At 41.4% G+C, this 10,806-nt stretch overlaps 1 protein-coding gene across 12 annotated transcripts in view; it reads left to right on the forward strand.

The window, feature by feature from the left end:
- The first annotated feature begins 219 nt into the window (after nucleotides 1–219).
- NCR3 (natural cytotoxicity triggering receptor 3) overlaps nucleotides 220–10,806 on the forward strand; it is a 33,181-nt gene continuing 22,594 nt past the window's right edge. For 4 of the 12 annotated variants that reach the window (XM_060403274.1, XM_060403277.1, XM_060403279.1 and 1 more), the window contains exon 1: nucleotides 220–1,117. Coding sequence is in view for 1 of the 12 variants with exons in the window: in XM_060403281.1 (XP_060259264.1) it covers nucleotides 1,004–1,117 (114 nt within the window). In the remaining 11 variants the exon portion in view is untranslated. The remainder of the gene's footprint in view (nucleotides 1,118–10,806) is intronic. The other 8 variants (XM_060403272.1, XM_060403275.1, XM_060403276.1 and 5 more) reach the window with 2 other exon arrangements.

The following is a 10,806-nucleotide window of genomic DNA, read 5'->3' on the forward strand; positions in this document are numbered from 1 at the left end:
CCGCCTCCCTCCGCGACTAGACACGCCCCTTTATTTGCATAAAGGGCGGGGCGCTTTCTACCCTATCCCTCTTTACTTCCAGGGCTGTCCTTTTTTTAAAAAAAAAGCAGAGCGTGCGAAGCTGACATAAGTTATTTGCATAAGGAGGAGGGACTTATAGGCGCTAGGAAGCCGGTTGGCTGAAGAGGCAGGCTCCCGGCGTCGGCCGTTGAGACGTGTAGAGGGGGCGGGAATGCGGTGCCGGTCGGCCAGGCTGTTGGGACGCAGAATTTGCACGACGACTAGGGGGAGAAAGAGGAGGCGGAGCGTGCGTAGTGCGTTCGTGGAAAGATGGGAACGGACAGACGTAGAGACGCCAAGAGTGGAAGGAAACGATGCTAGGCCTATAGTACTATCCGCGAAGGAGAAGAGCTAGAAGACTGGGCGGAAGGGATTAGCTGCCGGAGGGCGGAGCTGACGTAACCAGGGAAGAGCTCCAACTCACGCTTATCTTCGCGAGAGGTGAAAGCATGAGGGGGCGGGGCCTTTATTTATTAAATCACGTCATGCAAATAAGGTAGATTGACAGGCCAATCCAAGAGTCCAGGGGAATGCATCACGGAACATAGGCAGTCTGTGAGTAGTTCTACTTATTTGCATAATATTTGCATAATATATGCAAATCGTTTGGACAAAGATAGGGTACAAATAACCTATTCCTCAAAATATTGGCAACTAATGACTAAGGCATTTAACTTTATAATCTATAATTTTCATGAATATATTTATATATCTGATATTGACAGTTTCCGTTTACTTCATAACGGGTTTAATTCTGCGGAATGCAGTACCATTCCCCTCCTTTGTCTCCTATTACGTGTGTGTGTGTGTGTGTGTGTGTGGTCGCTCAGTCGTGTGTGTGTGTGTGTAGTCGCTCCGTGTGTGTGTGTGTGTGTGTGTGTGTGTGTGTGTGTGTGTGTGTGTGTGTGTAGTCGCTCAGTCGTGTCTGACTCTTTGGGACCGCATGGACTGGGACTACATGGACTGTAGCCTTCCAGGCTCCTCTGTCCGGTGGAATTTTCCAGGCGATCTTGAACTGGGTTGCCATTTCCTACTCCAGGTGATCTTCCCAATCCAGGTATCGAACCCATGTCTCTTGCATCTCCCACACTGGCAGAGAGCCACCTGGGAAGCTCTGTTACTCGTGTGTGTGTGTGTGTGTGTGTGTGTGTTTCTGGCAGAGAGCCACCTGGGAAGCTCTGTTACTCGTGTGTGTGTGTGTTTCTGGCAGAGAGCCACCTGGGAAGCTCTGTTACGTGTGTGTGTGTGTGTGTGTGTGTGTGTGAGAGAGAGAGAGAAAGAGAGAGCGCGCGTGCGTGCTGAGTGTGTGTGTGTGTGTGTGTGTGTGTGAGAGAGAGAGAGAGAGAGAGAGGGCTTTCGCCCGCGTGCTGAGTCCTCCGACTCTGCAAACCCATGGATTTATTCTGCTCTAATCATACCCCCTACTTGTTCAGCAAATCATTCAACAGCTATTTTTAACCCGTTTGGTATATATTAAAAAAATAGGGGTTTCCCTGGTAAAGAATCTGCGTGCAACGCAGGAAACCCAGGTTGGATCGCTGGGTGGGGAAGATCTCCTGGAGAAGGAAATGGCAACCACTCCATTTCTTCAGTATTCTTGCCTGGAGAATTACATGGACAGAGGATTCTGGCAGGCTACAGTCCATGGGGTTACAAAAGTCGGACACGACTGAGCGATTAACACACACACGTAAAATAGATTTTTATCAAAGCGGTTTTAAGTTTACAGAATAATTGAGCAGAAAGTACAGAGAATGCTAGTATATTCCTTCCCCTACCTCAGTTTTCCCTATTATTAACATTGTGCATTAGTGTGGCACGTTTGTTACAATTGATGCACCAATGGTGATACATTATTTTTTCTTCCAGTTTTACTGAGACGGAATTGACACACAGTGCTACATAAATTTAAGGTGTATTCGCTCAGTCCTGTCCGACTCTTAGCGACCCCAGGGACTGCAGCCCACCAAGGCTCCTCTGTCCATAGGATTTTCCAGGCAAGAGTACTGGAGTGGGGTGCCATTGCCTTCTGCAACTACGTAAATTTAAGGTGTATAGCATAATGATTGGACTTACAAACATCATGAAGTGATTACCATATTTAGTGAACATCCATCATCTCATACAGTTACAAGCTTAAACAGAAAAAAATGTATTTTTTTCCTTGTGATGAGAACTCTGACAATTTACTCTTAACAACTTTCATCAGTTTCAATTGTATTTATCATGCTGTATATTACATGTCTAGTATTTACTTATAACTGGAAATTGATATTTCTTGACTGCCTTCATTCATTTCCCTCTCTCTCCACCACAAGTCTGATTTCTTTCTCTATGAGTTTGTTTGTTTTTGAAGTATAGTTAGCCTACAATACTATGTTAGTTCTTGGTATACAACACTGTGATTTAAATATCAGTATTTCAAAATGATCATCATAAGTCTAGTTATCATCTGTCACCATGAATAATTATTGACTATATTCCCTACAACTGTACATTTCATATCTAGGACTCAGTTATTTTGTAACCGGAAGTTTCTGTTGCTTAATCTATACCTATTTCTCTCCTTACCCTTCCCCCAACTACCTGTTTGTTCTCTGTATCTGTGTCTATTTCTGCTTTGTTACATTTGTTTTATAGATTATACATAAGTGAAATCATACAATATTTGTCTTCTTTGTCTGACTTAGCATGATACTCTTTAGGTCCACCATGTTGACACAAATGGCAAGGTTGCTTTCTTTTTCCTGGCTGAGTAATATTCCACCACACTGACACGCATACACACATACACACACACCATCTTCTTTATCCATTCACCTATTGGTGGGCACTTAGGTTGCTTCCATATCTTGGCTATTATAAATAATGCTTCAGTGAACATGGGGGTAAATATATCTTTTGAATTAATGTCTTCATTTCCATCAGATAAAGACACAGGACTAGAATTACTCTATTGTATTGTAGTTCTATTTTTGAAGAATCTCTGTGTTGTTCTCCATGTCTAGTCAGGTCCTCTGCCCATTTTTTAATCTTGTTCTTTCTCAGTGTTGTGACTTTTCATTTTGTGTGTGTTTGTGTTTCTACACAAATGTTCGGATTATTTGTTCTAGTTCTTTGAAAAATGCCATTGGTATTTTGACAGGGATTGCATTGAATCTGCAGATTGCCTTGAGTAGCATGATCATTTTAACAATTTTAATTCTTCCAATCCCTGAGCATGGTGCCTTCCCATTTGTTTGTGTTGTCTTCAGTTTCTCTCATCAGTGTCCTACAGATTTCTGAGTACAGGTGTTTTGCCTCCTTAGTTTGATTTGTCCCCAGGTATTTTATTCTTTTTGATGTAATTATAAATGGTACTGTTTTCTTACTTTTTCTTTCTGATAGTTCATTGGTAGTATATAGAAATGCAACAGATATCTGTGTATTAATTTTACATCCTGCAATTTTACCAGATTCATTGGTAAAGTTGCAAATTTTTAAACTTACCAAATTCATTTAGAATTTTCTATGTGTATCATTTTCAAACTGACAGTTTTACTTCTTCCTTTCTAATTTGAATTTTTAATTTCTTTTTCTTGTCTGACTTCCTATAGCTGGGACTTCCAATATTATGTTGAATAAAAGTGGTGAGATCTTAAAGGAAATGTTTCAGCTTCTCACCGTTGAGTATGATGTTAGCTGTGGGATTGCCATATATGGCCTTTATTATGTTGAGGTGTATCCCCTCTCTGCCCACTTTCCAGAGAGTTTTAATCATAAATGAATGTTAAATTTGTCACAAGCTTTTTCCTATATCTACTGAGATGACCATATGATTTTTCCTCCTCAGTTTGTTAATGTGGTGTATCGAATTGATTGATTTGTGGACATTGAACCATCCATGCATCCTTGGGATAAATCCCACTTGATCAGGGTGTACATGTGCAATGTATTGTTGAATTCCATTTGCTGATTTTTTTTGAATCTCTGTTCATCAGTGATATTGGCCTATAATTTTTATATTTTCATGATATCTTTATCTGGTTTTGATATCAGGGTGATACCGGCCTCATTGAGTGAGTTCAGAGGTGTTTCTTCCTCTTCAGTTTTTGGGAATAGTTTGAGAAAGATGGATGTTAAATCTTCTTTAAATGTTTGGTAGAATTCATCTTTGGTAGAAACATTCTGGTTCTGAACTTTTGCTTGTTGGAAGATGTTTTTTTTTTTAATTACTGAGTCAATTTCAGTAACTGGTCTATTCATATTTTCTGTTTCTTCCTGATTCACTCTTAGGAGATTGAACATTTCTAGGAATTTGTCCATTTCTTCTAGGTTGTCCATTTTATTGGCATATAACTTTTTGTAGCAATTTCTTATGATCCTTAGTAGGTCAGCTGGTAAAGAAATCCTCCTGCAATGCATGAGACCCCAGTTTGATTCCTGGGTCGGGAAGATCTGCTGAAGAAGGGATAGGCTACCCACTCCAGTATTCTTGGGCTTCCCTGGTGGCTCAGCTGGTAAAGAACCCTCCAGCAATGTGGGAGACCTGGGTTTGATCCCTGGGTTGGGATGATCCAGTGAAGAAGGAAACGGCTACCCACTGCAGTATTCTGGCCTGGAGAATTACATGGACTGTATAGTCCTTGGGGTCACAAAGAGTCGGACACAACTTAGCATCTTTCTATTTCTGTGGTGTCAGTTTGACTTCTTTTTCATTTCTGATTTTATTGATTTAGACTCTTTTTCTTGATGAGTCTGGCTACAGGTTTATTGATTTTATCTTTTCAAAGAATAACTCTTAGTTTCATTAGTATTTTTTTCTTTATTTCATTTATTTCTGTTCTTATCTTTATTATTTCTTCTCTTCTACTAATTTTAGGTTTTGTTTGTTCTTCTTGCTCTAGTTCCTTTAGGTGTAAAGTTAGATTGTTTACTTGAGGTTTTTCCTGGTTCATGAAGTAGGTTTGTATCATTATAAACTTCCTTCTTAGAAATATTTTTGCTGCATCCCATGGAGTTTAGATCATTGTGTTTTCATTTTCATTTGCCTCCAGCTGTGTTTTAATTTCCTCTGATTTCTTCAGTGACCCATTAACAACAACTATGTTCTGAAGGCACCAGAGATATGCACAGAAAATTTTAGAAGTTGTTGTCCAGTCAGCTGCTCAGTCCTGTCCAGCTTTTTCGACTCCATGGACCGAAGCATGCTAGGCTCCTCTGTCTTTAACTCTCTCCCTGAGGTTACTCAAACTCATGTCCATTGAGTCACTGATGCCATCTAACCATCTCATCCTTTATCTTCCCCTTTTCTCCTGCCCTCAGTCTTTCCCAGCATCAGGGTCTTTTCCATTGAATCAGCTTTTTGCATCAGGTGGCCAAAGTATTGGAGCTTCAGCTTTAGCATCAGTCCTGCCAATAAGTATTCAGGGTTGATTTCCTTTAGGATTGACTGGTTTGATCTCCTTTCTGTCTAAGGGACGCTCAAGAGTTTTCTCCAGCACCACAATTCAAAAGCATCAGTTCTTCAGTGCTCAGTCTTCTTTATCATTCAACTTTCACATCTGTACATGACTACTGGAAGAACCATAGCTTTGTCTATACACTTTGTCAGCAAAGTGATGTCTCTGCTTTTTAATACGCTGTCCAGGTTTGTCATAGCTTTTCTTCCAAAGAGCAAGCGTCTTTTAATTTCATGACTGTAGTCATCAACCACAGTGATTTTGGAGCCTGAGAGAATAAAATCTGCCGCTATTTCCCCATCTATTTGCCATGAAGTGATGGGACCAGATGATGTGATCTTAGTTATTTTAATGTTGAATTTTAAGCCACCATTTTCACTGTCCTCTTTCACCTTCATTAAGAGGCTCTGTAGTTCCTCTTCTCTTTCTGCCATTAAAGTGGTATCATCTGCATATCTGAGATTGTTGATATTTCTCCCAGCAATTTTGATTCCACCTTGTGCTTCATCCAGCCTGGTATTTAGCATGAAGTACTCAGCATATAAGTTAAATAAGCAGGGTGACAATATACAGCCTTGATGTACTCCTTTCCCAGTTTTGAACCGGTCCATTGTTCCATGTCCGGTTCTAACTGTTACTTCTTGACCTGCATACAGGCTTTTCAGAAGGCAGGTAAGGTGGTCTGGTATTCCCATCTCTTAAAGAATTTTCCATAGTTTGGTGTGATCCACATAGTAAAAGGCTTTTGTGTAGTCAGTGAAACAGATGTTTTTCTGGAATTCTCTTGCTTTTTCTATGATCCAGTGGATGTTGGCATTTTGATCTCTGGTTACTCTGCCTTTTCTGAATCTAGCTTGTACACCTGGAAGTTCTCAGTTCACATACTGTTGAAGCCTAGCTTGAAGGAATTTTGAGCATTACCTTGAAAGTGAAAGTGAAGTCACTCAGTCGTGTCCGACTCTTTGCGACCCGTAGACTGACCGACCGTAGCCTACCAGGCTCCTCTGTCCATGGGATTTTCCAGGCAATATTATTGGAGTGGATTGCCATTTACCTTGCTAGCATGTAAAATGAGTACAATTGTATGGTAGTTTGAACATTCTAGCCTTGACTTTCTTTGGGATTGGAATGAAAACTGACCTTTTCCAGTCTTGTGGCCATTGCTGAGTTTTCCAAATTTGCTTGCATATTGAGTGTGGCATTTTAACAACATTGTCTTTTAGGATTTAAAATAGCTCAGCTGGAATTCCATCATCTCCACTAGCTTTGCTCATAATAATGCTTCCTGAGGCCCACTTGACTTCACATTCTAGGATGTCTGGTTCTAGGTGAGTGACCACTCTGTTATGGTTATCTAGGTTATTAAGACCTTTTTTGTATAGTTCTTCTGTGTCTTCTTACCACCTCTTCTTAATAGCTTCAGCTTCTGTTAGGTCCTTGCTGTTTCTGTCCTTTAGTGTGCCCATCTTTGCATGAAATGTTCCCTGGGTATCTCCAGTTTTCTTGAAGAGATCTCTAGTCTTTCCCATTCTACTGTTTTCCTCTATTTCTTTGCATTGTTCACTTAAGAAGGCATTCTTATCTCTCCTTGCTATTCTCTGGAACTCTGAATTCAGTTGGGTGTATCTTTCCCTTTCTGCTTTGCCTTTTGCTTCTCTTCCTTTCTCAGCTATTGTAAGGCCTTCTCGGACAATCATCATGCCTTCTTGCATTTCTTTTTCTTTAAAATGGTTTTGGTCGCTGCCTCCTGTACAGTGTCATGAACCTCTGTCCATAGTTCTTCAGGCTCCCTGTCTACCAGATCTAATCCCTTGAATCTATTCATCACCTCCACTGTATAATCATAAGGGATTTCATTTAGGTCATACTGAGCAGTCTAGTATTTTTCCCTGCTTCCTTCAATTTAAGCTTGAATTTTGCAATAAGGAGCTCATGATCTGAGCCATAGTCAGCTCCGTATCTTGTTTTTGCTGACTGTATAGAGCTTCTCCATCTTAGGTTGCAAAGAATATAATCAATCTGATTTTGGTATTGACCATCTGGTAATATCCACGTGTAGAGTCATCTCTTGGGTTGTTGGCAAAGGGTGTTTTCTATGACCAGTGTGTTCTCTTGACAGAGCTCTGTTAGCCTTTTCCTTGCTTCATTTTGTACTCCAAGCCCAAACTTGCCTGTTATTCTGGGTATTCTGTTATTCTGACTTCCTACTTTTGCATTCCAGTTCCCTATGATGAAAAGAACATCTTTTTTTGGTCTTAGTTCTAGAAGGTCTTGAACTGTTCAACTTCAGCTTCCTCAGCATTAGTGGTTGGGGCATAGGCTTGGATTACTTTGATGTTGAATGGTCTGCCTTGGAAATGAACCAAGATCATTCTGTCATTTTTGAGATTGCTCAGGTACTGCATTTTGGACTCTTTTGTTGACTATGAAGGCTGCTCCATTTCTTTTAAGAGACTTTTGCCCACAGAGTAGATACAGTGGTCATCTGAATTAAATTCACCCATTCTCGTCCATTTTAGTTACTAATTTATATTATAGAAGTAGAGGAATAAGAATCAGACTGTGCCTGGGTAGGTTCAGAAATGTTTCTGGGAAAGTCTGAAAGTGATTAGGGAAAGTTATTAACTGAACGAAGAACTTGTTAAGATTTAGCCAGTTTTGAGGAGCGAGTGCACATCTCGGGCCCTGTGAACTGATAAGCAGAGGCATGGATTTGGAACCTACGCCTGCCTGTCCATTATGGAAAATGGGAGTGGAAAATTTAGTAAGAATCTGGTAAGAACTTTATCCTGAGGCTCATTAAGATGGTTGAGATGACTTCAGTTCTCAAACTTTCAAATGATTCTCTTGTCCCCTTCCCCTGGACAGTTACCACAGCAAAATTTCTTGGAAGCTCTCTCTGTACTCACTATCTCCAGTTTCTCTCCTCTCTTTCTTTGTTAAAGCCACTCCAGTCAAGTCTTCATCCCCACCTTCTACTCAAACTGCAAGTGTCAAGGGTATCAGCTTCATGGCTTGAAATAATGTTTATATGCTAATAACTTCCCAGTGTGTATCTTCGTCAGAGACCTCACTTCCAACACCGGACTTGTATGCACAGCTGTGTACTTGCTATCACCTCTTAGATGTCTGACAGATGGCTTCAAATTCAGTATGTCCAAAAGCAAACATTTTGACCTCTGCTGCTGCTGCTGCTAAGTCGCTTCAGTCGTGTCCAACCCTGTGCAACCCCATAGACAGCAGCCCACCAAGCTCCTCTGTCCCTGGAATTCTCCAGGCCAGAACACTGGAATAGGTTGCCATTTCCTTCTCTAATGCATGAAAGTAAAAAGTGAAAGTGAAGTCGCTCTGTCCTGTCCGACTCTTCACGACCCCATGGACTGCAGCCTACCAGGCTCCTCCGTCCATGGGATTTTCCAGGCAAGAGTACTGAAGTGGGGTGCCATTTCCTTCTCAATTTTATCTCTAGTCTTTTAATAACTTCTCTGTCCACAACCTTCACCATCTCAGCTGATGACAGTTTAAAAATTCCAGGGACTTCCCTGGTGGTCCAGTGGCTAACACTTCATACTCCTAATGCAGGGGGTCTGAGTTCGATCCCTGATTGGGGCACTATATCCCACATTCCACAACTAAACATCCTGCATGTCACAACGAAGATCAAAGATCCTGTGTGCTACAATTAAGACCCAGCACAGCCAAATATATAAATATAAATAAGTAAATGTTTTATAAAAATGAAAATTCCAGTTAAGTCAAAAACCCTGGAAACCTCATCAATTCCTTTAGTTGTGACACGCTACACTTTCAATCAGACAGGAAATCCTAGGTTGAGAAAACATCCAGAATCCCACCTTTTCACTTCCACTGCTTCTGCCTTGATCTGAGCCATCCTTATCTCTCACCAGGTTTACAGGAACAGCCTCCTAACTGGTCATCTTGTGCTTACCTCTGCTCCTACAGTGTTCTCTACACTGAAGTCAGAGTGGGTCTTTTCTCAAAGGAGGTTGCAGAGCATTCCTTTACTCAGAGTCCTGCAATGCCACTCCATTTCTCTCAGAATAAAAGCTGAAGTCCTTACTGCAGCCTACAAGACCCTAGATGAGTTGGCCCCCTATTCAGTTCAGTTCAGTTCAGTTGCTCAGTCATGTCTGACTCTTTGCAACCCCATGGGCTGCAGCATGCCAGGCCTCCCTGTTCATCACCAACTCCCGAAGTTTGCTCAAACTCATGTCCATCAAGTTGGTGATGTCACCCAACCATCTCATCCTTTATCTTCCCCTTCTCCTCCTGCCTTCAATCTTTCCCAGCATCAGGGTATTTTCTAGTGAGTCAGTTCTTCGCATCAGGTGGCCAAAGTATTGGAGTTTCAGCTTCAGCATCAGTCCTTCCAGTGAATATTCAGTTCTGATTTCCTTCAGGATTGACTGATTTGATCAGCCCCCTATTGGTTTTTTTTTTTTTTTCTTATTACTCTCTTTATCTTATTACTGTCTCTATCGGAGAAGGCAATGGCACCCCACTCCAGTACTCTTGCCTGGAAAATCCCATGGACGGAGGAGCCTGGTAGGCTGCAGTCCATGGGATAGTGAAGAGTCGGACACGACAGAGTGACTTCACTTTCACTTTTCACTTTCATGCATTGGAGAAGGAAATGGCAGCCCACTCCAGTTTTCTTGCGTGGAGAATCCCGGGAACAGGGGAGCCTGGTGGGCTCCTGTCTATGGGATCGCACAGAGTCAGACACCACTGAAGTGACTTAGCAGCAGCACTCTCTATCTGCACAGGCCTTTCTCACTCTAGGGCCCTCTCTGCTCCTTTCCTTGTGCACAAGTGGCTCTTCGCCCAGAAACCCGCGTGGCTCGCTGCTGTATTTTCTTGAAGTTTTTGTTCAGTGTTGGTCACCTCCTCACCAAATCCTCTCCTGATTACCCTTTCAGCATTTTAATCTTCCCTGACCATCTTGGCACCCCTGATTCCCTTTAACTTGCTCTTTTTTTTTTCATAATACTGTCATTTTTAAATAGAGCATAGAAATTTAAAATGATATTTACTCTTCATTATCTGTCCTCCTCCCATACCAGTTACTGCAGTAGAAGATAAACTTCATAAAGGCAGGGATCTTTGTTTTGTTACTTTTATATCCCAGGCACCTGGAATAGGGGATGGAACATAGTTAATGCCCAATAAATGATTTTTAAAATCTTATCAAAGTATGTGTGTGTGTGTGCATTATACATATATACATACATGCATGCCAAGTCAATTCAGTCCTGTCCAACTCTTTGCGACCCCATGGACCGTA

Source organism: Ovis aries, chromosome 20, assembly GCF_016772045.2.
Source record: "Ovis aries strain OAR_USU_Benz2616 breed Rambouillet chromosome 20, ARS-UI_Ramb_v3.0, whole genome shotgun sequence".
Lineage (NCBI taxonomy): Eukaryota > Metazoa > Chordata > Mammalia > Artiodactyla > Bovidae > Ovis > Ovis aries.